The sequence below is a fragment of the Colletotrichum karsti genome (genome assembly GCF_011947395.1).
Source record: "Colletotrichum karsti strain CkLH20 chromosome Unknown Scaffold57, whole genome shotgun sequence".
Classification (NCBI taxonomy): domain Eukaryota; kingdom Fungi; phylum Ascomycota; class Sordariomycetes; order Glomerellales; family Glomerellaceae; genus Colletotrichum; species Colletotrichum karsti.
In genome coordinates, this window is record NW_024065957.1 from 237,414 (window position 1) to 264,920 (window position 27,507).

General features: G+C 54.5%; 6 protein-coding genes across 6 annotated transcripts; 3 read left to right on the forward strand and 3 right to left on the reverse strand.

Moving 5' to 3' along the window:
- Positions 1-3,415: 3,415 nt before the first annotated feature.
- CkaCkLH20_12328 (acetyltransferase) lies at positions 3,416-4,120 on the forward strand (the record flags this gene model as incomplete). The annotated part of the gene is made up of 1 exon (XM_038895041.1): positions 3,416-4,120. One exon carries the CDS (start codon positions 3,416-3,418, stop codon positions 4,118-4,120), a length of 705 nt encoding a protein of 234 aa, XP_038739703.1.
- Positions 4,121-4,299: 179 nt separating this feature from the next.
- CkaCkLH20_12329 (ankyrin and het domain protein) lies at positions 4,300-6,244 on the reverse strand (the record flags this gene model as incomplete). The annotated part of the gene is made up of 2 exons (XM_038895042.1): positions 4,300-4,383; positions 5,462-6,244. The coding sequence occupies 2 exons, from the start codon at positions 6,242-6,244 to the stop codon at positions 4,300-4,302; spliced, it is 867 nt and encodes a 288-aa protein (XP_038739704.1).
- A 271-nt stretch (positions 6,245-6,515) lies between these two features.
- CkaCkLH20_12330 (umta methyltransferase family protein) lies at positions 6,516-7,757 on the reverse strand (the record flags this gene model as incomplete). Its single annotated transcript, XM_038895043.1, has 7 exons — positions 6,516-6,558; positions 6,622-7,182; positions 7,237-7,274; positions 7,327-7,364; positions 7,425-7,554; positions 7,606-7,628; positions 7,691-7,757. The coding sequence occupies 7 exons, from the start codon at positions 7,755-7,757 to the stop codon at positions 6,516-6,518; spliced, it is 900 nt and encodes a 299-aa protein (XP_038739705.1).
- Positions 7,758-9,335: 1,578 nt separating this feature from the next.
- Positions 9,336-12,984, forward strand: CkaCkLH20_12331 (kinesin related protein 2; the record flags this gene model as incomplete). The annotated part of the gene is made up of 4 exons (XM_038895044.1): positions 9,336-9,800; positions 9,851-11,560; positions 11,609-12,061; positions 12,112-12,984. The coding sequence occupies 4 exons, from the start codon at positions 9,336-9,338 to the stop codon at positions 12,982-12,984; spliced, it is 3,501 nt and encodes a 1,166-aa protein (XP_038739706.1).
- Positions 12,985-13,567: 583 nt separating this feature from the next.
- CkaCkLH20_12332 (isoleucyl-trna synthetase) lies at positions 13,568-16,578 on the reverse strand (the record flags this gene model as incomplete). The annotated part of the gene is made up of 3 exons (XM_038895045.1): positions 13,568-16,158; positions 16,217-16,416; positions 16,481-16,578. 3 exons carry the CDS (start codon positions 16,576-16,578, stop codon positions 13,568-13,570), a joined length of 2,889 nt encoding a protein of 962 aa, XP_038739707.1.
- A 558-nt stretch (positions 16,579-17,136) lies between these two features.
- Positions 17,137-18,186, forward strand: CkaCkLH20_12333 (uncharacterized protein; the record flags this gene model as incomplete). Its single annotated transcript, XM_038895046.1, has 2 exons — positions 17,137-17,377; positions 17,525-18,186. The coding sequence occupies 2 exons, from the start codon at positions 17,137-17,139 to the stop codon at positions 18,184-18,186; spliced, it is 903 nt and encodes a 300-aa protein (XP_038739708.1).
- Between the last annotated feature and the right edge of the window lie 9,321 nt (positions 18,187-27,507).

Below are 27,507 nucleotides of genomic sequence, written 5' to 3' on the forward strand. Positions count from 1 at the left end.
CAGGTGCGACCGGGGCAACGGGGGGAAACTCGCTCCTTCCCACAATCCCATCCCCAACCTGTTGGCACCTGCTGCATCGGCATCGAAAAGCTGAGGCACCACGACATGCCATTCCTCAGGCACCTCCTCCTTCAGCTCACACAAGTTCGATACGTACCTAACTCACTTTATCGCATGTACCTGCCTGCTGGAGAAGGACAGGAGAGGTTTCAAGGGCAGCCACTTCATCTGTCACCACCTCACATCAAACCAACACTTGCCTCAGTCTTCACGTCAGAGTCGGTCTAGAACATCGGGCCAAGATAACGGCGGATGTCTCACCTGAAGAGCATCTGGCAGAAATGTTGGCAGGCGCATCTGGAATCTCCAACATACTTCCATCGACACCTCCAACTCTCTCCGCACGCTCTCCAACGCATCTAGCGGGAGTCAATCAGCCTGGACTACCATACATCGAAACAGCATGCATCAAACGACCCGGGGCAATGGACCAGCATTTTCAGTTAGCTTGGTAAATCATCTTCGGACCACCATACCCGCCAATAATTTCTTTCCCGTCTCCGCATAGGAACCTCTGTCTCCTTGTGCATCATGTTGACATCGACCAGCCAACAGCATCCTGCATCTGGCATTGTCGCCTTCCCGCCTGAAGAGGAGCACAGAGGAAGTTCAACGCTTGACGCACACGGGCCTTCATTCGACGAACTCTCGCTTGGTTTCACCTATTCATGTAGGTTCAGTCTGTCGACATCTCAAGGATGAGCCCTCAACACCAAAAGCCATCTTGAGCCATCCACTCTGCCAGCCCTCCACTACGGCTTGTTCGGAGGCAAGATCGAATTTCAAAGTGCCGCATTTCCTTCAAGTATGCGCCCTTTCGCCCGGACCACACCACAAGGAAGCCCTCAGCCTATCATCTTGATGATCTATGGACTGTCCTACCGCCACTATCATCGTCTCGACCAAGTCTTGGCCATATGCTGTCTTCCATGACGAGATCTTTAGGGCATGATATCGACGGCATCAAGCTACTTGACCAAATTTCTCCTTCTCGAGCTTACAATCACCCTACAGCCTTCCACCACCAGAATCGCGCCACTGAATCCGGCTTCCGACTCGTATTTCGTCTTCGGATTTCTGTTTGCGGCCTGAGGCCGATCACCGTTGCCAATTGACTTTCCTCTAGCTGTGGCAAATGGAGCTACAGAATTTCAGAATGACGGGGACATGCTCGTCGCTGAGACAAGATGGGTACTCCTTCTTGAACGGGATTGTGGAGTCATTCCATGGCTAGATGGTATCGTCATCCGCCGCCAATCTTGCTCTTCACCACCTCCTCACAGCTTTCGAATCTGGATCAATATCAAGAGCGACTTCATTACGTTCTGAGTTGAAGTTTGGAGAGAGGAATCAGACTCTAGCGCATGGCCCGGTCTGCCGATGTCTTGGTCCACGTTAGATGAAGCAAGACGGTCTTGTTGACCCTGAATCTCACGTCAACTCGTCTCACAGACATCGCGGCTAACGGAATAATCCACAGCTGTGCGGAAGTTGAACCCTCGTGCGCCTACGGACGGGAGACTGTGCCTCCAACAAAGCACCTCGATTTCGATGCGGTTAGTCGACCTATGGACTCTCGACTTCATCGGAAATGAGGCAGTTTTGAGTCTTTTCCTGCAGATCCTCGATCAGACCACCTCAGCCGATACCAGTCGCATGTCTCGCTCAAAGACGACTTCCATGATGGCCGTCTTGAATGCCCTGAAGGCGCTGCATCCATATGAGCGTCCGTCCAGTTCGTGCGACGCCAAGTGGAAGCATTACCTCGCACGTGCAATCTTCCTTCGTGTCGGACTATATTCACGGACAGGATCTTCTGCAAAGCGCCGTGAAATTGCCGCGAGCACTTCGCCGCGTTTCCGCTATTGCTGTTGACAGAATGCCCGTCGCCGTCGCTTCTTGATCAACTCCGGCTTTTGAATCAGCAGTTGATTTTCGATTCCTAGGTTCTCAACTCTTACATCAAGGGCGATTATCGGCATCAACGAGCGGTTTCATGGCTCATGTGTACTTTGGCCGTGCGAGCTGCGCACAGAGATCGCCTCAACCCTTCCACGGCAATCTGCCCAGCGAGTTCACACATTTCTCTCAAAAGACAGCTTTAATGAGGCGTTCGTCTACGCCTTAGGTATCAACTGCTAGTCTTGGCTTCGTGGGTCTCTTCTGCGTTGACTTGAGCCGTCACTCTCGCAACCTGCCCCAGTCCTAGTCCGTACGAGGCTTACTAGGCCGCTTGAATGTGGCAGTCTTTCATGCATGAACTACAGCTCCGGTCAACGAGGCTGACCTTGCCCGCAGTATTCTATCGTTTCCGGAGATTGCAGATGATTCGTGGGGGGTCCAACCGAGACTGTTGAAGCTCCGTTTGCTACATCAAGGCCCGCTGTTCTCGTCTATATTTGTCGCGATAGAGCACCTACCACTTTATGGATAACCAAGTCTTGGTCCGGCTTGTCCCTCCCGATCTAGAAATGGTCCATCCGAGGTGCGTTCGAGACGATGAGGCGTCCCCTTGAATCTATCGATGGTGCAACCGTCGACGTGGATCTTCGACACGGCTAGTCCGTACAAGAGAAGAACCGCAATGTCATGAGTAGTTCACAATTCTCTTTCATGGTCGAGAACTACGTCCTTGGCATGAGCCGTCGGCTGTCGGCGTCAGCTCCTGACTCCCTGAGCATGAGCGACGGCTTTGACCCCTCGGCTCCACATTCATGCTCAACTTGCTCGATTCAAGACCAGGTACTCGGTACGATGTGTATCACAGGAGCGTCAAGTGAGATTCAGATTGAGTGAAGCTCAACTTGAGTGTGGATTTCTGGAAATGTAGTGCACTTCGATACTCAAGATTCAATGATATCGGTTGCGTACCTGGCAGGATGTCGATCCGTCAGGGGTTGCAGACGTCGGCAACGTGATGGACATGGCCGTGAGTCTGTAAAACGTCGAGAGAAGGCCGTTGGAGTGTCGTTCCGTTCAGTCCTTTCTGTTTATGACGTCGCTGTACGTTCTCTGCTGTCGCTATCGCTTGACAGTGAGGGCTTGAACATGCTGCGATCTCACTTCCGCGATGTGAACTGGGCTCAATCTGTGAATCGAGTGGGACGCTATTTGTGTGTTGAGATGAATATGTCGGGCTAGTCCGATCAAGTAGATCACTTCAGTCGCAGATAACAGCGTTGATAGACACTGGAAGAGCGCCAATGAACTCGGTTAGCCGCCGAGTACTCAGAATCCTACCCGTCAAAAGAACTTTTGCACCAACAACAGAAATCTCATCCCCCCCTCACAGCATATCATCAAATAACACGCAACACACTCCAAACAACTCAAACGCATTCTAACCCTACCAAAAATGCCCCAAATTCACATCCGCGACGCGGGTCTCTCCCCAGACGACGCAACCTTCATCGTCGAAGCATTCGACTCGACCCTCCCCCACCTCGAAGCCGTCGGCAGCGGCGAGATGTGGGGACCCACGCCCTTCTCGCAGAAAGACGGCTTCGCCGACGAGACCGCCAAAGACGTCCGCGCATCGGAGACGTACAGGACGACCGGCGAGGGGGAGGCTTTGCGGATCTTCGTGGCTGAGGTCGAGCTCGGGACGGAGGCGGCGGCGACGGCGGCGGCGGGGGCCACCCCGCACGGGCTCCGCTGCCGGGTTGCCGAGGACGACGGGGCGCGGTCTCTCGCCGTCGGGGCCGCGTTTGTGAGGGAGCGGTGGGTGCCTGATCACATTGGGAAGCAGTTTCACGTTGATGGGATCAGAGATGCGTTGGAGGGGAGGGAGGACTTTGTGTTTCTTGATGTTGTGGTTACGGATTATCGGGCTGGTGAGATGCGGGAGGGGGCTGGCGGGGCTTTGGTTGGGAGGGCGATGGAGTATGGGGTTGAGAAGGGGAAGAGGGTGCTTTATCTGGATGCTTGGGCTGGGAATGAGAGGAAGTTGGTCAAATTGTATGAGAAGATGGGGTTCAGTGTCGTTGCTGAGTTTGAGATGAGGAGGGCGAATGGATCGAGTTGGCCTGGGGTCTTGATGCAGTTGAACCTTGGCGACTAAGATGATCATAAAATGACACGTATCATCTGAATGGAACATCAGTTTGTAAGTTTAAGAAAACTCCTGAATTGACTAGACCACGGTTAACATCTCCATCTTCACTCCTCGAGCCTCAAGAAACTCAGGGGTGATGCGAGGATCAGCTCTCTGCCATTCCTCGGCCCCAATTTCTCGCCAAGCTAAACCACATTCATCCTGCTCTCGCTCCCAGCCATTTGGGCATAGCATCTCAATGCGAGGATCATCAAAAGTGCGACGACCATCTGGAGCTACGAAGTGAGGATACCGATTCAAACCGTACTTCATCTGCCATCCGGCTGGTGTAGATCCAAGAAGGGTCTCACCTCGCCAGTTATAAGGCATGTGACAACAGCCAATCACTCTATACTTCGAATCCCCGACTGGACGAAAGATAATCGGTGTGTTGCATCCTAGCACTACAAAGACCTCATCTCCCTCACGCGCCTGGCCCGTCCCAATTCCATAGTGGCCATTGTCTATTGTGAAAACTGCTGTACCATTCAGATATCTTTCTATGAATCTGAAAATCTGTATGGCAGTCTGATCCAGTGTTGATGTTGGAGTCCCCATGATGTTTTGAGTGAGCACCTGCCTGGCCTCAAGGAGCTTATAAGACATCGAGTCGTAGTACTCCTTGACCTCACTGACTGTAAGTGTTGCTACTAGTTCGTCAATCAAGACACTATCCATCTCTTTGCCTTGGGTAACTAATTCAAGTATCCAGGACCTGCAGATTATCCGTACATCTTCCGTGGTGGGGTTTAGTGGCAATGGAGACGTGTGTTGTTGAATCTTCCCGCATCGAATAGCGGCAAATCTGCATGATCGGTCCTGTAAAACCTTGAACACAGCTGGTGCCATCGCATCGCTGAGTTTTGGGGCCATCCACAGCAAGCCTGGTCTCTGTCGCCCGAAGTCCGGCACCCAGCTAGGATCTTCAGACGCCTCACACCACCGAAGGAACTGAAGAGAATGCTTTCTCCGACTGTGATATTTGATACAAAAGTCCATGTACACTTCTCGGATAGACTTGTTGTAGTCAATGGGTAGTTTGAAGCCTGCCATAAGCCCAAGAGCGCCGTATATCCTGTCCCGCGGATCTGTACAATGGCAACTTTGCGTCACCCCGATTATGATGAGTTCATCGTATCTGCCGATAGCAACTTTACACTCCCATATTTGATAGGCGTTTTGGAGTCGGTCCATGAAATCAAACGCATGTTTCGCGTCCAGGTCCGGAGCGTATCGCGTTGCACAGAAATGTAAAAGGACAACAGCATTGGTAACGCGTGTCCAAAGAAGCTGCTGCGTTCCGCTCACCACAATCGCCGAATCATTGGTCAGTATGATTTCCTGTCTGACCCAGAGTCTGGTGAACCAAGGAAGGGAGAGGAAGGCATGCAGCCCCTCCCAGTCGCTCCTGCTCAGAGCCAAGCCAGTGCTTTCGTACAGGTAGCGTCTTCCCTCCTCATCCCGAGGTGTGATTGTAAACGGGTGGCAGTCGATGTGCGAGCTAATTTGGTTCATGATTTGCATTGAGCGGTAGGCGTCTTCGTCGCCGGGCCCAAGCCAGACAACGACTCTGTCCGCATGGCGGTAGATGTCTCCCATGCGTTGGACTTGCGCCGCTCTTTCGGCCAGATCCTTCTGGTTGATGCAGACAGCATCACACCAAATTGTTCGTGGTTTTGTCTTATTCCGAAGGTGTCGTAGAGCTGAGGCGAGGTTCTGCCCAATGCAAAGCGATCGTTTCTCGCTCGGAATAGAGGCGTCGATTATCGTCAGAGTTTCTGGGTCTTCTTGAGAGCCCCATGCGTAGGATAGAGCTTCGTACTTCTGGACAATGAGAGGTGGTTCGAAGTAGCTCTTCTTGACCTGGACTTGGATTGGCTCGTCAAATCGCCCTGGTAGAAGGATCATCTGCCGAATCTGAGCATGGCCGAGTGGCGTGTATTGGTATTCCGGCATCGCCATTTCCGAGGTGTCTTTGGATTGCGTTGGCTCGATGTTTCGGGCACCGTCTTTGAAAATTTGTAGGTCGAAGATGCTGGGCTGTGCCTCCGTAAGCCCATCAGGCAGGCTCCGGTGCGAGAGGGGCTTCATTTATTTATGTTGGGAAGCTGCGCAGCAGGCTGCAACTGCGGCGCAGCCCGACCCCTCATGGAATGCCAAGGAAGCTGCGCTCTGCCAGAACCCCAGTCAATAATCCCTATTGGCAGCTGCAGCTGTGTGAGGTGTACGCCTCTAATACATAGATGCACATTTCAAGGAATCCAATCGTTGCGCAGAACGGCCCAGTACGGATATTACTATCAGCATGCTATCTGTTAGATAGTCTAAGCGACCATTACACATGTACTCTTCCAGCGAATGGTCACGAGGTTTCCTCCAAGGGCTTCTGACCAACCACATTGTGACTAGAAAACGAGTCCCATTAGCTTCATTGTTCATTCGTTCCAAATATTCTCAGAGCCACTTACTTATCAAACTGAGCGTGAAACGTGTGGAGTGTTTTCAACTCTTTACGGACCTGGGCGAGGAGTACTTCTACCTCTATTTTCTCCCAGCCCAGTACACCGCAGAAGACCCTCATTGAGAAACCCTCGAGGCCCTCCAGTATCTGGGCAAGGTTGAGCAAGCCGATATCTTTGTAGTGTTGGTCCTTCGGCCAGGGCCCAATCGGGATGAGGAACTTCCTATGTGTCACATTCTGGAATCCGGCATCCCGAACCCATCCCTCAAGCTGAGGGCCAGGGCGGCTTTCGCGGCCCATGGACGTGATGGCGTCCATGAGCATAGAGTCCCACTTGTGGGTAGAATGCTCCTCTTTGAGACTGCCATCCGTTGAGTAGAATTTGCCGCTCATATCCATGAACTCGGCCCAGCCGCCGGGGTTCAGATTGTCATAGACGTTCTTGACCAGTTTGCGGTAGTCCGCAATCGAACCGATCATGTAGCGGCAGAAGATGAAGTCATACTTCCTGTCACCGATCCACGGGCTTTCTACGTCGTCGACTTCGAACTTGACGTTCGGAGGAACCCTGTTCGTGAGTTAGTTAACTGAAGAGTTTGGGTAATCAAGAACCCAAAGTTACCATTCTGGCTGGATGGCGCTCAAGTCATTCCCGTAAATCTAGCTACCACGTCAGTCTATCAAACGACTGAGAACATTGTTGATTCAGTACCTCTGCATGAGGAAGGAGATCACCCATTTCCATGGCCCCTGAGGAAGTGTCAGTCTTCCTATTCATGTCTTTGAAGAGAATTACATCTAGGAACTCACAAATTCCGGTACCGGTACCAATGTCGAGGACTTTGTGGACCTTATCTTTGTCCAGGGGCGCCAGATAGAGCTTGTACCCCAATATCCTCAGCGCAAGTTCATGTGTCGAATCAAGACGATCCATCTCATTCTGCGAACTTCAGTACTTGTCGAAACGCCACGACAGTCATGCTTTACTCACGTCGTCGTTCGGCATAAAGTACGCTTCAGGACCATTAACTCTTCATCATTCTATCGAGCAGACCTCAGAACATTGTCCCACTCACCTCCTGGGCGGAAAGCATGGTAGCGTCGGCCGTACTCGACGGGGTAGTCAACCGCGCTCGACGCCAATGAAGCGGTATACGAGGAACTTTTCAGGCTCAGTCAGTCTATTACTCTATGAGACAGATGAGATCAAGGCAAGGCACATTCGATCGTCAATGGAAGCCCCATCGTCTGTTTCCTGGACAGTCTGGTCAGCAAGGAGTTCAGTCAATATGGGCTACCATTGAAACGAACAGCTGCTGGATCCTCGGCCTCTAGAGTGTCAGGGACCCCCTCGTTGACCGTAGCTATTGGTGCTTCGCCGGGTAGGCTGCTGGATGTGGCTGCCGCAGCGGCCCGGGAGCTTGGATGAGTCGCTGAAGCGTCAGTCATTTTCGTTAACTTTGCGAGTGTCGAATAAGTTTCTGTCGAGAAAGAATTGAGTCATTGACCAGAGACGAAGTTAAGTATAATATCAAAAGTCACGAGGAGAGGGGAAGAGTCCCAGGAATGAAAGAGAGAGGGGAAGCGACGAGGGGCATCGAAGAATCAGGCGAGCCTAGACCAACAGCTGTTGGCGCCAGGGTCCGCGGCAGGCCAATCTGCTCAGCCCAACGAGATGCGCCTGTGTCTATCCGGATCTGACCGACGAGGGTTACGTTACGAATGGCTCCACGATGGTGCAGCAAAACGCTCCTTTCATCGTCAAAAAGGGCAAACGCCAAGTTCTGGCACGGCGCTACCATCCGCCTCCCAGGCATCTCACATTCACAAGCGGGGTATACGCCAGAAGAGGCGAAATGAGCGTTTCCGTCGAGAAGCTGAGAAGATATGATAATAGAGTGAGTACACGATCGTGGAACCTCTGCATGGCGGGAAAGCGGCTAGAAAACTCCAAGGAAGAAGAAAGCGTCCGCCGAATGTAGCAGTTCGCCGTTTCGATTGGGTCTTCGGCGGCCATCAGACCACTATTTCCGACCCGAGTCCAGCATGAAGAAGCCTTTGAACGGCGAAGGGATGAACGGCTGGTTTAAGGTCAAGTGCGTTATTGAATATTCGCGACTGACTGTTGGCAGTATTCGAGCTCAGTATTTCAACTTGCTGAGTTAGAAGAGACTGCCGCAACACCCATGGCAGTCCAATAAGCGACCTGTCAAGGAAACCCTCATGATTGCGCGTTTTCTTCGAAGAATCAATGTGATGTTGATGTCTAGGTATTGTCGTTCAAATTGCACGGATCATCCCCAGTTGAAGGATGAATCCTCGTAAAGCCGAGTCAGGGAAGCTGTTGCCAGAAGTCAGAATCAGCGCGAACGCATGGTCATGGCCTCGGTGAGCTTGCCGATGCTCGGTGAAGCTCGACAAAAAAGGAAATCAAGACCAAAACAAGCGAGGTGAGTGTGAGTGGGGTCGTTGCCCGGGTGACGGACCTACTGTCAGCCAACCACAGAGCTTTCCCCCACTTAGCGCGCTTGCTCTATTTACTTTGACCCTGGCACCTGTCAACACTGGAGCACACAAACCTCCGACTTTCAATACATCATTCGCACCACCACTAACCCTCGTCGACTTTCTTGGAGATCTTACACCTTACACATGCCGTCTTCAGTTTGTCTTTTTTCCCACCGATAACCAGTACTAACCCACCACACACCAAATCACATCATGAGCTCCAGACGGGAGCTGGCGAGGACCGCCTCGTCGAACCTCCGCACAGGCGCCACCGGTCGTGCGAGCTTGCGCCCGACAACGACGCGAACTTCCAACTTGCGCTATCAGAATGGCCCTTCCAAAGTCGACAGAAGCCGCGCGACCTCACCTGCCGAGTCGATCGCATCCACCGCCACGACTGCGACGAAGCGCAAGGAGCGTGACTTCGAGTACGAGGGGTCTACTGCCGGAGAGACCAACATCAGTGTTGTCGTAAGATGCAGAGGCCGCAACGAGCGCGAAGTTCGCGAAAACAGTGCTCAAGTTGTCCGCGCCGATGGCGCAAAGGGCGAGAACGTCGAGTTGTCTCTCGGCGCCAATGCCCTCAGCAACAAAACATACAACTTCGACCGCGTCTTTTCTGCTGCGGCCGACCAGACCATGGTTTTCGACGATGTCGTCAAGCCCATCTTGGAAGAGGTATGTCATTCGAACATATGGCTCGCGCCAACACCCTAACATGCCGATAGATGCTCGCTGGTTTCAACTGCACAATTTTCGCCTACGGCCAAACAGGTACTGGCAAGACATACACCATGTCCGGAGACATGACCGAGACTCTTGGCCTCCTGAATGACAACGCCGGCATCATCCCGAGAGTCCTCCACGCCTTGTTTAACAAACTCGAAGTCGATGATACCGAGAGCTGTGTCAAGTGCTCCTTCATCGAGCTTTATAACGAAGACCTGCGCGATCTGATCTCCGTCGAGGAGGACCGTCAGAAGCTGAAGATCTACGACGACACATCGAGAAGGGGACACGCGACCACAGTCGTTCAGGGCATGGAGGAGCGACACATCAGGACCGCCTCCGAGGGCATCAAGGTTCTTCAGGATGGAAGCTTGAAGCGCCAAGTTGCGGCGACCAAGTGCAACGACCTCAGCAGTCGAAGTCACACCGTTTTCACCATCACTGCTTACGTCCGCAAGAAGGGCGAAGACGGCGAGGAGGATTATGTCAGTGCCGGCAAGCTGAACCTGGTGGATTTGGCCGGTAGCGAAAACATCCAAAGATCCGGTGCGGAGAACAAGCGCGCTGCCGAGGCAGGCCTGATCAACAAGAGTCTTTTGACCCTCGGCAGAGTCATCAATGCCCTGGTCGACCGCAGCCAACACATTCCCTACAGAGAGTCGAAGCTCACACGACTCCTGCAAGACTCTCTGGGCGGTCGCACGAAGACATGCATCATCGCGACGATATCGCCCGCCAAGAGCAACCTCGAGGAGACGATATCAACACTTGACTACGCCTTCCGCGCCAAAAACATTCGCAACAAGCCCCAACTCAACGCCATGATCAATAAGAAAATGCTACTTAGGGATTTCGCGACTGAGATCGAGAGGCTGAAGAGCGAGCTGATTACGACTCGGCAGCGCAACGGCGTCTACCTCTCCAACGAGTCCTACGAAGAGATGACGGCACAGAGCGAATCGCGACGCATCGTGGTGGAAGAGCAAGCGGCCAAGATGGAGACCCTCGAGAATAACCTCAAGAACAAGGTTCAGGAGCTTTTCGCTTTGACTTCCAGCTTCATGGGCTTGAAGAAGGACCATGAGGGTACTAAGGCAGAACTGGACCAGACGAATGGTGTTCTCGATCAGACAGAGCTCGTCCTCGCGGCTACGCGTAAGAGCCTGGCTGAGGAGACGCACTTGCGGAAGGCTCACCAAGAGACTGAGGAGAAGTTGGTCAATGTTGGCGGTGAACTCATTGCCACCCTGCAGAAGACTGTGCACGACGTCGATGGGCTTCGGGCCAAGAACAAGCGCAAGTCTGACCTCCAGTCCATCAACCGAAGCGCTTGGGGCACTGCTCAGGCCGAGGTTGCTGAGGTCACATCCCTAGTGGAGCAAAGAGTGCAGAGCTTCCAGAGCAGGCAGCGGGAGAGTATCACCGGCATCTCCGAACGCATGAATGTCTTCGTTAGCGAAGAGCTGAAAAAGCTGTCTGACACTCAGAAGTTCTTGGACGAGCAATTGGAGTCTTTCACCGAGTCGAAAAAGGAGCTCCTGGAGCAAAAGGAAAAGTCCAAGGATGAAATGGACGATGTACTCGAGGAGATCAAGGTCATCCGGGACACCGTCAAGCAGCAAGTCGGCGAAGGCCTTCAGGCGATTGCTGGCGCTGCCGAGCGCATCGCGGCGGATGTCCTCAGCGAACTTGACACTTTCCACAACCAGGTAAGAATGCCGCGAACATGGATGGACTGGGAGCTAACACGGGTACAGTTGCACTCTTCTTACAGCTCTCTGGGCAAGGAGTTCAAGAGCATCTTTGAGGAACTCATGAGACACATTACCGAGCAGAGAAGTGAATCTGATAGACTCAGACAGCAACTCCAGGACGCGACCGATACTGTCGTTGAGCAAAATGCCAATATCTCCGCTCAGATGCAACAGGTGCTTGACGAGGAGAGGAAGCAAGCCGCGAAGGACCGCCAAAACCTTCTGGCTCAAATCACCACTCTTATCAACGCTCAGGCCGAAACCCAGGAGACTCGTCTGGCTGAGAAGACCTCCCAGTTGCAGAAGAGTGTCCTGGACTCAAACACTGCTCTCCAAGGCAGTGTTGCTCAGTACTCTGAGGATATGACAGCGTGGGACTCGAAGGAGGGCCAGCTTCTGGAGGAAGTGGCCAAGTCCCGTGACACCATGAAGAACAAGTTGAAGGATGACTGGACCGTGAGTAGACTTTCTTCACCCCTCACAAGGCAAAATACTGACCCTCGCAGACTGCGAACGATCACAGCACCGCCATCCAGGCGACCACGAAGTCTGTCCACGCCGAGACTGTCCGCGTTGTCGACGAGCAGCTCAAGGACCTCGACGTCCAGATGGAGGCACTGGACGACTTCGTCACCCGCGCGCGCTCCGAGAACGCCTCCCATCACGAGCGTCACGGCGAGTCCATGCAAGGCTTGTCTTCAACCGTCGAGCAGTCCTTTGGTAACATCTCAAACCACTTCAAGGTTACCTTTGACCGTGTCAAGGACCTTGGCGAGGAGATGGAGACCGAGACCGAGGAGATGCAGGATGGTCTTGAGCCTCTGACGCAGGATCTGTGCAAGCCGTTGAGCAATCTCCGTGAGGACATCGAAGTCACGACCATCCAGGAGTACCGACCCACGGGCGAGACCCCGATGAAGGTTCAGTACCAGTACCCGACCAAGCTTCCCCGAACCGACGCACACGAATCCCTCCTGGCCAATCTCAAGGACGAGTCCACTCCGACCAAGCCCGTCAGCGACTCGATGGTCTTCCCCGACATCGATCAGAGTGACATCCACCGCTCGCCCCCGGTGCGCCAGTCGACCCGTATGTCGACCCTCAGCATGATTTCGGAGATGCCCCCTTTTACAATGAGTCTGCGCGAAGTCAACCCTAACACGACTAGCAACCTTACCTTCGACCCCTCGGCGAGCATGATGTCCATCAACGAAAACACGGCTCCCCTCTTGTTCAACAAGCGCACCTCGACCAGAGGCGCGCAGAAGGGACCCCGTAAGCAGACTAGCCTTCTGCCCTTGGAGGGACGGGAGAACATGCCCCCCACTTCATTCTCACAGAGCATGGGACCTAAGAGGAAGAGCCCCCGCTTGAACTGAGTCGAGAGTCATGGGGAGTCGCAGCATTTGGTTTTGGAAGGGCGGATACGTGTCCTCGGAGTTGGGAGAGTTGTCACTGGTTGAACTGTACAGATAACAATGGTGGTGTTTGGGCGGGTTCATTGGGTCGTTAGGATTTGCTTTTTTTGGGTGTAGGCTTATTGGTATTCTTGATACCCTTGACTTCTTTTTGAGGATGTCGAATTTGAAACACTGTTCTCGTTACTTGCACTCCATGTTTGTTGGCTCGTGAGATATGATTGGGAAAATCATATTAGACCTGACTATTATCGAAGAGGTTGTCTTCATTCCTTTGCCCTGTGGAAGGAAGCTTTACATATCAGAAAATTCTTACAAGACCACGACGCGATATGTCTAGCCTCCTCAAGCTCCTGTCTGATATGCATTATACAGACGTTGTAATTTCTATTTCAACTGCTGTCGAGGCGTCAAAACATATCCTAAATCGTAGTGACATTCCAAGTTTGAACCTCATTAGAAAGGAGTAGAGGTGAGGGGTATCTTTCTTATTCTTTTCAACACTCTGGCTATAATACATCTATAGATCGTGTTCTACACATCCTTACTGCGTCGCCACGACGTCCTCGCAGCGCCCGCACAAATCCTCCTCCCTGGGCGCGACGTACCGCCAGCAGCGCGGACACTTGTGGTCCTGGGGCGGCAGGACGGAGACGGTGCCCCTGGCGCCGTTGACCTCGAAGGGCTCGTCGAAGCGCCACTCGCTCTCGGCGGGGAGGCCGCCGTTGAGCTCGACCGAGGAGACGACGAAGACGGCCTCGAGGTCCCGCGCGTACTTTTCCAGCACGCCGGCGACGCCGCGGTCGTGGGTGGTGACGACGACGGAGGATTGCAGCGAGGAGCCGAGGACCTTGGCCAGGCGGCCCCTTTCGAGACCGGCCTTGACGGCGCCGTTGACGGACGTGAGCACGGGGATGTCCTTGCGGAGGGAGGCTTCGTTGGTCGAAACGTTGTGGAGGGGGTGGTCGTAGGGGGTTCGGAGGGGGTGGGTGAGGGTGTCGTCGGCTTGCATCCACGCCGGGCGGTGGTCCCACGCTTCTTCGACCAGGAGGGGCGTCATGGGGGAGAGCATGCGGAGGAGGCCGTGGAAGATGGGTTCGAGGACGCCGCCGCCGTCGCCGCAGTAGAGGCGATCCTTCATGGCCTCGAGGTAGAAGGCCGAGAGGTCGGTGGCGACCCAGCGGTTGAGGGCGCTGAAGCCCTTGTGGAACTCGTGGGCCGCGTAGGCCTTCTGGACCTCCTCCATCACGTCCTTCAGCTGGATGAGGGCGATGTGGTCCAGGGTTGTCGTGGGAGCGGTGCGGGCCGATTCGTGCATTGAGCCGAGCAGCATTTTGATGATGGTGCGGTACTTGACCAGGACGGTGTTGACGGATTTGAGGACCGCTTGGCCGATGGCGACGTCCCTGGTGTATTCGGAGCTAGCGGCCCAGAGGCGGAGGGCGTCGGGGCCTAGGGCTTCGTATGTCGGACCGGCACCGGGGACCTTGTTCTTGCCTTTGACCTTGACGGGGGGCAGGAGGGTGCCATCCATGATCTGGGTGGGCGTGATGGTGTTGCCGAGGGACTTGGACATCTTCTTGCCGGCTTGGTCCAGGGTGAAACCGTGGGTGATCAGGGTTTTGAAGGGGGACTTGGGTTGTTCATGGGACGCTGAAGCGCTCTCTGCTCTTTGTGCCGCAACATACGACAAGAGACTGGACTGGAACCATCCGCGGTGTTGATCGGATCCTTCGAGGTAGACATCGGCTTGGCCTTTGCTCTCGGTCCAGCTGCTTCCGCTGTCGAACCAGACGTCCATGGTGTCAGTGCCGCGGCGGTAAGATCCCTTCAGTGACGGCGCAACCCAAGCGGGCTCGTCGGGGGCGTCACAGAACCAAGCATCGATGCCGCGCTGCTGGATGACAGAGATGATGTGGTCGACGGATTCCTCCGTGACCATCGCGTCTCCGTTGGCGTCGTAGAGGGCAGGAATGGGCACTCCCCAGGCGCGCTGGCGAGAGATGCACCACTCGCTCCGACCAACGACGAAGCTCTCGAGACGGGTCCTTCCAGACGCAGGGACGAACTTGACATCTTTCAGTGCGTTGATAGCGTCATCCTTGATGCTGTCGACATCGGCAAACCATTGAGCCGTAGACCTCATGACGACGGGTTGCTTCGTGCGCCAGTCGTAGGGGTACTTGTGCTTGTACTTGGCGGCTTGCAGGACGTCATCCTCGATCAAAGCGAGGACGGCTTTGCTGCCGCCCTTGAGGATCGAGGAGGACTGGGTCAATTTTTCGGGTGCGTCAGGGAAGGCTTCGCTCGTGAAGTGTCCCTCGTCGTCGATAGGGGCGAAGGCGTCGATGCCGAGCTCGGCGCAGGCCTCATAATCTTCGAAACCGTGACCGGGAGCAATGTGGACGAGTCCAGTACCGGAGTCTGCGGACACAAAGTCCCCGTGGATGATGGGCTGAGGAGCTGATCTGAACCCCTGAAGTCTGTTGTGGTACTTCAGTCCTCTCAACTCGGAGCCTTCGATAGATGAGACGATTACTTCGGGCTCCGCATCGGGGAAGAGAGCCTTTACAGCATCGAGACGAGTGACCGCAGTAAGATATGCGCTTCCGTTGACGGCAATGACGGCGTATTCCAGATCGTCGTGAATGGCAATGGCCTTGTTTGCGGGGAGTGTCCAAGGGGTAGTAGTCCAAATGATGGCGTAAAGCTGGCCAGAAAAGCCGTTCAATGCCGGGCCGTCAATGATGGGGTATCGAACGTATGCCGCTGTCGAAACATGATTCTCGTTGTACTCCAGCTCCGCCTCGGCGAGCGCGGTTCTGGAGGAGGGTGACCAGTAGACGGGCTTGTTCTTGCGGTATATGAGGCCTCGACGGACCATTTGCTGAAAGAGACGCAGTTGTCTGATCTCGAAGTCCGGGTCCATCGTCGTCCAGCGAGCGTCCCAATCACCCATGACTCCGTATGATCGAAAGCTTTCCATCTGTTCCAACACCGTCGTCGAGGCGAGCTGTCTGGCGGCCTTTCGAATATCGACAGCGCTCATGTCCTTTCCCCCGGACGTGCCGACAGCCTTGAGCTCAATGGGGAGACCATGGCAATCCCAGCCCGGCCTGTAAGTCACGCGGTAGCCTGCGCACGAATCGGTAAGCCCTTGAGCGTTCAATATCGTAAGGTCAGCGTTTCTGACCTTGCTGGACCTTGACTCTCGAGATCATGTCCTTCAGGACCTTATTCAGCGCATGGCCGACATGCAGACTTCCGTTCGCGTACGGGGGTCCATCGTGGAGAGTGAAGCCCGGCCGGGATTCGTTGGACGATTGCCACTTGTAGAAATCATCGGCGCATCGGCGAATGTAGTCGGCGCGGAACTGGGGTAGCGGGCGCGGTCTGAACCGGGTCAGCTGAGGCCGGAGCGGAGGGCGGCTGATCGGACGGAATGGTGGTTGCTTACGGGAAGGTAGACTTAGGCAACCTCAGCGTCGATGCCCATGACTTCGACATGATCTCCTCGTCAGCATCACCGCGGGAGACTATGCGCGGGGATGTCAATTGAGGGAGGTAGGTAGCTGTCGATGTTGAGCTCCGAGTCGAAGCCGACACGAATTGGACGCGGCCGTTGGAAAAGTTTTAGTGGGGCCTGAATTCATCGGGTTTGCGGGTGTCGTACAGCGGCCCCGCATGAGCCACAGGGCGGGTGTCACTGCTGCGAGGCTGACAGTCCCCTGTAATGACGGCAGAGAGTCGCCAAGCTTGGTAAAGTATTCTTGGGAAAGCACAAGTACCCAGTCCTCCTTCCTCACCAGATTTACACACACAGAACTGGAGAAGGTACTTGGCCTGGCACAGAGAAGACTTCCCATTTCCAGCGTCACTTCCTCAGTCAACCATTTCTTCAACCTCACTTCGTCACCTTCTGCTTCTTTCGTCCATTGCAACTTCGGTGAGAACTTGCCTGGGCTTCTTCGACCTGGCTTTGAACTCAACAACTTGGTCGCATCCATCACACAGCACCACAAACCTTCGCCTTGCACATCACCGCCCCCAACGAAGAGCCACGACGTCGTGCTATACAACACTGTTCGCTGGGCATTGCCTCCGTCTCCCAACATGGCGCCGCTTCGCCGCTATCTGAGAATCACAAAGTACTCGGTGCTCGAGTGCCGTATTTATCTCGACAACCCTGCCCTGGCACAGAGCTGGCTGTTGAATCCACGGAATCCCATCCTGCCCAAGGTCATCGAGAGTGTACGTCCGTTGGTATTACCAAAACTTCGCGAAGAGAAGGAACGCGAAAAGACCAAGAAGAAGAGCTCCAAAAAGAAGAGCATCAAGGATGTCGTCGTCGAAGGTTTGTTGTCCTGTTTCGCAGCCTTACCCGCTGTCACCTCAAGCCCATCCACGTCTCTACCGTCGCAACCTGCCCAGTCTAGACCACTGCTTCGTCCAAGACAACTCGGTCTGGCTGAACGTTAAAACTGACCATTGCATTAACCAGACGAGTTTGAGGTCTCCATGTTCTTGACCGAAACTACCACGCGGCATTCGTTGCTCACTAAGCACAAGCACTTCCGCGACAACGCACCGGGCAAACTGCAGTCCAACTCTAATAAGCTCATCAAAGAAACGAATGACACACCAATTGACCTGGATATGGAGGCCGAGGGATCCAGTACGACGCTGCAAATTCGCAATGAGAGTGAGTCCGAAGAAGACGCCGCCGGCCTTTCCCGTATCCCCGTCGTCGATGAAACAACTCGGCCTCGGCGGTCGAAAAGACAGCGCGGGGCACCTCGTGACCACGACAGCGACTTCGAGCTTCCTTCAGACGACGACGCCGGCGGGGAGGCCTCGGCAATTGAGATCGACTCTGATGATGATGCTCCTCCCCGTCCGTCCAAGCGTCTCAAGAAACAAACAACGGGGTCCGATGTCGATCAAGAAGATGACAAGAAGAAAATGGCCATGGATGTCTCGTATGAGGGGTTTGCCATTTACGGACGCGTCTTGTGTCTTGTCGTCAAGAAACGCCAAGGTCTGAGAATGGCATCGTCGAGCAGTTCTGTGAACGCCAAGCAGCCGGCCGGCCAAGCTAGCATGGAGAATTGGATCACTTCTACTCAGATGCCTAATCCCGAGGCCGAAGAAGAAGCATTATGAGGCGCAAGCAGGCTACAAACAAGGCAGAAGCATATACGAGCCACAAAACACGAGATGATATTACGAGATATTGTCAACTTGACAAACTAAATGCCGGCAATGGCATGATTACGCGATGGTACGATGACAGCCCGCCTCGGATCGAGCCTGACACTTCTGTCATGTGTTGGGACGCACTCTAAGTCGTTGGGCGACGGCCTTACTGATAGACTGTCATCCTATCGTTTCGTGTGTCTGCGTACGCCACATAGCACATCTCGGGATAGGCCACGCAACGATCACAAGAGTTTCTATTATCAATCGGATCGAGATCTGAAGAATTCCACAGACTCGTGAGCAAGTATAGGCGAGTATCATGGGGGCGGTTGTTTCGAGAAAGCCCCACCCAAGGCCACGACAAGAGCCAGATGGTTCAAGAATCACGTCGACGACACGTGTGCCCAGGGTTCAAGACTGGCCAAGCCTTGGGGTAACACTGGGGAAGTACATGGACATCCTGGCATCGATCCTCGGACTGTTCAACTGGCCGTCCGTGTCGTATAATGGAGGGATCTTCCGGCTTCCAACACGGCGCTTGGCCGCGCGGACGGGCGCCGTATAGCCCGCCAGGAAAGTCCCCGGGTTGCCAACGCTCTGTCACGGCATGGTGCCGAGTCGTCGATCTCCAAAGAGCAATGGGCAACAGTTGTTGAAAAATGCGCGCGCACGGTTGACGATGCTTGGCGGCAAGACATGACCGGCGACAACTGAAACGAAGTCGATGGCACACAGGGTGATTGGCAGACGACAGCCCAGCCTCATCGCCTGTGGCTGATGGAGCTTGCAGCGTTACGTGTTAGTTTGGACGCCGCTGCCAAGACGGCGCTAGAATTCAACGATTTTCCTACTACTCAGTCCGAACAAGTCAACATCAACCCGGCGCGTGCGCCATCTTTAGAATTGGGTTTCTCCCCTCTTCTTGACTGTCGCGGTGTTTGCCTTGGCGTGAACTGCTGATCCCAAAACTGCTACAACTGAACGACATCGACGATGACGACTGCTGCGCCAACGAGGCATCCTAACCTGAAAACCGGGACCGAGGCGGTCGTATGGTAGGTAATCACCGAACAGCGTCACATTTCTAAGCTTCGCACTTAAGGGTGGTCGCCGAAGCTGCCGGACCCGAAAGCGACCAGGGATAGTACGGCGGGCGGTTCGCGGTTGAATGTCGTCTTGCGAGGGCCATTAAACGCACGTCGGCTGTCTCAAGAGTCGCCCATGCCAGGTTGTCGCTGACGGACTGATCGTTCACTGGAAGGTCCATCACGAGTCTGGACATCACGGACTCCCGAATCGGACTCTGACTGGGATGCCTTACACAGCTTGTTCCATGATGGGACGCTGACGCCAACCTTGCTGAATACGCAACGGAAGACTAATCCCATGTACCAAACTCTGTTCAAGAAGTGTACATCTCGACCAAGTACCAACCAACGTTTTGCCTCCCCGAGCTTCACAACCATGGATACCAGGCAATAGTGTTGGATATCCTTGACCGTTCAGCTGCACACCACCCGTTCCGGCGATGGTGGCTTGGAGGTCGTGATAACGGCAGTTTGCGCTGCAGCTTGGTTCGGCCGATCATGACCAGGCTACGTACGCAGTATGGCTCATCAATAGGCAGAAGCGCGGCAGTCTCCCGTTAGGCCGCCGGCACAGGCACGGACGGAGTAGTCGGACGATTTGACGAGGGCCTCTGACGCCATGCTGGCGGGCGCGGACGGCAATGCGGCCATGATCCATTAAGCAGCTTCGATCCCAATTCCGAAAAGGCCGTGCTGCTGCTCCGATTACACGCTTGCTCAAGCCCCCACCGGGTGTGAAGATGCTTGAAGCTCCTGTCGACGGGCGGTCAAGAGGGTGTAATCTGATAAGGAATCGCAGCCTCAACGCCGCCATTGCAGGAGCAGCCTGCAGGGTGAATTCGATAAGATGGTGATCTTTGCCCGTTACCCCGCTAAGCTGACGGTTTAGAATTGATTGCAGCAGATGGTGTCAGCGCGGCACAGCAGATCGTCCGTCGAACCGCAACCCAGTCTCCTGGGCGCATGACCTCCCATGTGGCCATGGACAGCTGTACGGAGGGTGTGGATGATCGTCGAACTGGAATAGCACGAACATGTCAACTTATCGAGCCATTGACGTGCTAGATAGCGAAAGCTGCGGAAACATGGGCGTGCGATATGGCCGTCCCAACGTGTCGAGGTGCATGCTCGCCTCCAGACCTCCGCCGGGCGAACCGTTTCTAACCCCCACCCAGCCGGCCGGCCGGGGTGGGTGCGTTTCTAAGAATCGGCAAATTTCCACCGTTTTCTCTATCAGTCGAGTGCAGAGGCTACCGTTCTGACGGGACGTGCGGGCACCATTCTGTTGCAGACAGACATCATGGACAGCGCTCTCGTCTCAGAATCCCCCACGCAAGGGTACGGCGGCCGGACTTGAGAGCACGGGGGTGACTGTTCTCGTTTTGCCTTAAATGGCAGCGTTTTGTCTTCTCCGGATTGCCTATTTTCGACAGATCGCGTACGACATAAGGATACGGTGGGCCATCGACACCACGATTGCGCCGCAATCGTATGGGGTAGAAGGGACCATCGCCCTCGTCCTCATTTACATCTTGGGGTCATCGTCCGCGGGGTGAGGCCGATTTGGTCCGCCGAGCCCGATGTCCGCCGTGGAGTCCCCTTGCTGCTCGAGCTTTTGCTTGAAGAAATTGAAATCAACTTCAAGGGGTCAAGGGGGAACGTCTCGAGAAGCGAGTGAAGCGAGAGCGGCGAATTGCGAAATTGGACAAAAGATTGGAATGACAAAGTCGAATCATTGCCGTTTGCCACCGTACCTGCAGTAGCGGTTGTCTGTGGCTTTTGGAATGGCCAAGATGTCCTGCGAAGGCACTATTGGGGGCTAAACTGCGCCAGCTGATCAGCAAACCACGGGCATCGCGATGCAGAAACGCAGTGCAGCAAACCAGAACGCTGAGCTTCAACTCCTGTCAACCACTGAGCTGTGTGTAACCGACCACCTCTCCGTTTATCCCTACCTGATTCGAGCCCGGGCGTCGCAGTCGTCCGTTACGCCCCTGTTCAAGGTGTGATCGTCAGGGGTGGTCATCCGCTTCGTCAGCCCGCCCCTTGTCCTCCACGTGGGAAATACGGTGAGTGACCGAATTAGCGGACGGCCGTGGGGACGTTGCTCGCCCTCCTGTGAGTGTGTGTGTGCTTCACACACTTTGTCATCTCGGGGTGGCTTGCGTCGCACTCGTGTCACTGCGGAGCGAGAAAGAGAGCATTGTTTCAGATGCCTTTTTATGGTCTGCTGCTTGGGAACTCTCATTGGTTGCTCAACGAAAGCAACTCGGTCGCCTTCTCTTCAGACTGAATATGCCGAGGCTGCCGACAATTCTGCCTTGGCCGTCTGCGAAGCGGAAACCAGAAACAGCGACGCGGAAATGACCATGCGGGCTTCGTCCTGAGTCTCGTGGCGAACAGAAATAACGTCACTGAAACCATCATGATGTGCGCGGGATGAGATGGGGGCTCTGCGAGCCCATCGAACAAACACGAATTGTCTTAGACTCATGAGATGAGTGTTACGGTCGCTCAGTCGATGAAGCAGCCTCCCAAGACCTTTCTGTCAGCTTGTGCGGCGTACTTCCGCGACAAGCAACACACACTCCATCGACTCATTTCCAAGCCTTTTTTTCCGGGCGATGTCACCATCGAGAAAAGTCGCGAGAGGCTGTGCGGCGACGCGCCAGCCGCGCTCAATCGATGACGGAATGACTGCATACTCTGTGACACCTCTCGGCCGCTCGCTTCACTCAATAATGCAAGCACGATGCCCTTTATGGTAATCAGCTCTCACCAAACGAGCTATCTTGCTATTGCGAGCTCCCACCGAGGATGCACTACATACACTTTAAAAAGCGCCATCCGTCGTACACAGCCTACCTGAAGCTGCTAGGATCTGCAAAAGTAGCGCAAAGAGGCGTCAACCTCCTGTGATTCATCACTCGTTATCAGGAGCATTGCAACGTGAGCTGAGCTCAGCTCAGCTAGGACAAGGCGATAGCGAGATTGCTTCCTCAAGGTTGCTGTGCTGTAGGGCTGCAATTCACGACAAGGATTCCATCCAAGACTCTCAGAGAGACACAGCTGCGTGCATCATGCAGTTCAGCCACTCGGCCCACCACCTGTTGCTTTCATCTCTTGATACTCGTCGCCCGGGCAGCCCCAATGTCGCAAACCAAGAAGCCGCCTCATAATGGTTCGAGAATTGTCATATCCGCACGGAAAGCTCGTTCGTCGACATGACGTCTCGATGCGGACGGACTGACCTCGCCGGCTGAATGCGTCGAATACCTGAGAACTTCAGCTCAATCTGCGGGAAAACAGACCTTTAATCGGAGGCAATTCCAAAAGCAGTTGAGACATGCCAATGTTTCGTCCGCGCAACAGTCAGATTTTCCTGGTTTACGTGATGCGCTTCACGATGCCGGCCCCGTCGTTCGTCCATCAGAGTTCAATCAACGACGAACGGTTGGCTCGGCCGGGGTGATTTCCAAAATAATCACCTAATCAAACACCTGCCCAATGTCTTGGCCTCGTCTCAGCCGACTCGCTGCCTCGCACTTTTGAAGCGGTGTGCATTATGGTTTTAGGACGGGGCAACACAGAGAGAGGGGAAACTGGAGAAGTGTGCGATCGTTGACATGGTTTGACATGCCCGTCATGAGGGGGATTCCAACATGGTTCACATCCCAAAACATTGGCGAAATCGCGACGCCCCGGTTTAACCTGCAGCTGGAATGGTTGGCACGGCTGGGGATTGTGATATTTGGGGGCAGCTGACGAACGGCGATCATGTTCCGTGTCGTTACCCTGTCACCGCCGGTCGCTTTGCGACGGCGTACTGCGTACGGATTTGCTCAACAGACGGCCTCGAAGCCCAGGAAAGTCGACCGAATTCCCAAGATGCCCCTCCAAAAGTCATCGCGCGAGGACAGGGTTCGTAATGGAATCATCGATCAGATGATGGAGTTTTCCAAGGCCTTGTGCGACCTCTTTCGGAACCAATACTGCAGCCCTCTGGTGGTTGATCACCAATACTTGCCAGGATGGCCAACATGGGGGCCTTCCAAGGCAGCTGCTGTCGCAGGATTACCCGAATCGGCAGCCCGTCAGACACCGCGGTGACATTGAGACTCTGACAGGAGAAATGACAGCAAACTGTCGTGTGAGTGACAGCTCGCCAACGTCAATAGCTCCATACGGGGACACAACCGAAAAAAGCAATCAGGTTTCCAAAGTCGCGATAGCGGAGACTTCGATTTCGGCCGAAACTTGAGCTCCCGTCCAAACTGAGTTCAACCGGGACAGGCACCGTTTGCAAATGGTCTGCTAGCTAGTCGAAGCAATTGACTTACATACAAGACACATACAAGACACCAACAACAAGTGCTCTTGTCTCCATGATCGCGGAATGCTGTTTGAATCGATGGCACGGACTCTTTGTCAGGAAGACCGGCAAGTGTTCTTTTCCGACTAGCGAACTGCAAGCACTTTAGCAGCCTTCATGTCTCTCCCGTCCGTGGGGGACGATGGACTTCCGTTGGTTCTGGAAAAAAGAAGCAAGTCGGCGACGGCTCTGAGCAGATTGCACGCACGCCCCTCCCGCTTCGGCAACGGTGGGACGGAACGACACTGACAGCAGACCAGAAATACGGTCTCAGAAGCAAGTTCACCTTCGAGCGCCAAAGATGAGATGGGAAAAGAAGTTGGTTGGGTAGCCGCCGTGATTGCCAACTTTCTTGTTTAATTTTGGCTGGTACCGGCACATTGGAACCGTCACGGGACCTCGTGTGATGCGACGCTGCAGCTGCAGGACGGGGTGCGACGGCGTGGCACGGCTGTCACGGCTGACACCCAAAAACTGGGTGTTCCTGTGCCTCTCGGTTGTTGTTTTGATGATGACTCTTCACCTTTACGAGACAATGAAACGCTGACCGGGATGCCGGGGCGGTCGGTGTGAGGTGCGGTGAGCCCAAAATTGGGCGGCTGACTGACAGGAACGGAGCCGACACCCACCTGTCCGCGGGGCACCATGACGAAGGTATTCCCACCTTGTTTCGTGGAGCTGAGTTCCTGGCGTGAACGGATGGAGAACGTTGATGGATCTCTCGAGTCCCTCTCACCTGCAGCGGTTCCGAACCACCGAACCTGCTGGCTGGTACCGGTGGCTGGGGTTTTTTGCGTTCTGGAGAAAGGGCCAATTTCCATGAAGCAGGGAAGAGCATTACCGGTTTGCCTTGAAATTTCCCAAGGGCCATATTTTCCTTCGAATGCAAGATCCATCATCCCGGCAGAGACAGAAGTTGTGGTTCCTGACTAAAAAAGTTCGAAAAGGCTTCCTTCGACAGGGACAGGGGATACGGACTTTGAGGGAAAGCGAAGAGTTACGGAGACGAAGCAAGATGGCAGAATCGAAACGGAGACGTGGCCTGAGGGCTTCGAGGCGCAGTCTGTTCTACTTGCTGCTGGCTGCACAGAAGCGCAAAGAACTCGTTGACGGATCATGAGGTTTTCTGTTGAGGCAAGCGAAATGGTCACTGCTCGTGTCGGAGATTTCTCACGGGGCACGTCCGAGCACATGAGGGTTGCTGCTATTCTTGTGCGTCCAAGTCGTACCGCGTACGCGGTGTCGTTGCCGAGGACGCGTCGCCGTCGTCCGTCCGTCCCTTCATGCATGAACCTCCCATGTGCCGGACCGCGCAGCCTATCAGACGAAGAAAAAGTCAAAGAGGCGCGGCGTTGGAACGGACGAAACGAAACAAACGCCGCAGCGTCACCGACGGCATGCCGCGCGAACACTCACAAAGGCCAGGAACACCTTTCATCCAGCCGATTGCTCGCCTTTGCTCCCCTTTGCTCGACACTGCCACAATCTCGGGCGGGAGCTTCTTCGACGGCGTCCCTTTCTTGCCCTGGCTCCCGGCGTCCCGTCGACGCCTCCGCGGGAAGAGAGGCTTTGCTGGGACAGGAACCCATCGTGATTGTCGGGAATTAAGTTCGCATCTTAAGCCGATACGTGCGTGCTGCGTGCTTGTCGTGCGCATGTGTCGCGGACAAAAAACAACACGCTGCGGCCATGCCTCTGGCACGCGATCGACCTTGTCCCCTTCCGGCGCCGAAGGGATTGTTCGCTTTTGAGGTTGCCGTCCAGTAGCGATGGAATCCTCGCGATCTGATTTCCTAAACGATCGCAAGTCGCCTGGAAGATGCCGAATTGCGCCGCGCTTCCATCCACGAACCTCTTCGGCAATGTCAAACAGGGCAAAATCGTATTAGTTCGACGCCGGGAGCTAGACAGGCAGACAGACGAGACGAGACTTGACATTTCCCTAGATGCCCGGCGACGCGGTTCGACATTGCGTCAGGGGGCGGCGGCGGACTGACAGCTTTCAGGAGCAAATTACGACCGAATCTAGTTGAAGCTTATTTTCGTTGCGTTGCGGCGATATGAGGCAGTTGTTATTTCGAGACGGACACTAAAGTCTGAAGTGGCCTGTAACGGAGCCCCCCTTTTTTACGAAGCATTACGACGAAGCATTACGGGACGCGTTCACCACCGCCAGCAACCATCTCCATGGACTTTCGTCCGTTCACCTGGATGCCAAGACACTGGGGACTTGCTTCCCACCGTTTTTTGGAAGATCGGTAAAGCGTTCCGTGGGCGTGAGATGGAAATCCGAACGGCGCCGCCGAAATGAAGTCAGGAACGCCACCGCCAGGCCAAGCAAGGGAGGAGTGAATGTGTTCAAGGAATCCCCAGGAAATGTACCGTTCAAGCGGAATTGCAATCGGATCATCGAACGACGGTCCCACGGTATGAGGGATCACGATACGGACAAAGCTTTCCTTCTTCGAAATTCGTTCCCCCAACGCTAGAAGGACTGGAGAACTTCCATTTGTGGGAACACATCTCGCAGGTTCGGGTTCGGTGGCGGTCAACGGAGATGCACACCATCCAGGCATGGCTCGAGCCACTCTCTCGTTGTCTGAAAAATTTCCCAGCCGATGGGGGGTTTCGGTCTGATCTTCGTCTCAAGTATTCGCGGTGACCGAGGAGTCGGAGCCCCAGGCACAGGCACAGGCGCAGGGGGAACGCATGGTCTTTTTGGACCCTTGAATTATGACGCCGAGCAGCGATATCCCAGCCTTGCGCGCGTGCTTCAGGAGAAAGAAAGAGGACCCTCCTCACCGAAGCGAAGGGGGCGAAAAAAAAGAGGCGACGGTTCATCACCGCACACCGCATCGAGTTCGTTCGTATCTCCACTCCTTCTGGAAGTCTTCTTGGAACGATTCCTTGCGATGGAACCCTGGAGCCCTCTCCCTTAAATTTTCTCCACCACGCACAGTTTCTCTTTCTGGGGAGTGAAATTCCCAGGTTTCTGTCCAAAAATGACGGTTATGGAAGTGCGGTCTGGGGGCTCCACGTTACACCCGAAGCGGTGTCCCATTTCGTTGGCCGTTCTTGGAAAGTTGGAGTGGGAGGAATTCGCTCTCGCGACGCGGGCAAGTTCCACGTTCACATGATGCGGCGGGAGGGCCAAGCAGCAAGAGGGATTCACACGCTCTCTCGTTCACGGTTCAGCTCAGTTCGGTGCCGCTTCTTTTTCGGAGCTAATGATGTAGGAGTACCTGACGACCGGGACTGTTGGAATGCAGATGGGGTAAACAGACAGGCGTGCGTGCGCGCTTCGTGCGAGAAATGCACATCCTCAAGAAAAGTCTTCAGCCTTGGAACTTGTCTGGAAAATGTCCGACAGACCCAGGGAGTGGGTTCCGAGTCGGCCATTGGTTGTCCGGGCAGAGGAAGAGGGAAAACGGCCAGCTCAGTGTGAGTCACAGATGTCGTTCATCATCAAAACCCTTGGACAGCTGGGTTGTTTGCTCCAGGGTTGTCGACCAACTCGACGGTTGACCGCCTTTGTGTGATTGAAGTGCCCCCCGGTCGATGCTTGCTTGGCGGAGGGTAGGGGGAACTTTTTTTTCTTCTCTGCCCTTTTTCGGCCGTCTCGGCACGAAATGCCAGGGATGGACCGCCAGCTCGTCACCGCAAGAGACAGAACGCGCGAAAAAAAAAAGAGAGCCAAGTCTTCATATGCAAGAGACGTTATTTTGATGGAGCCCTTGTTCTTCTTCTTTGGTGGAGAGGCGGGGACTTCTTCTCTCGAAGAAAGTGGATGGGGTAGGGTGTTCGTTCATCAAACGGAGCCTCGAG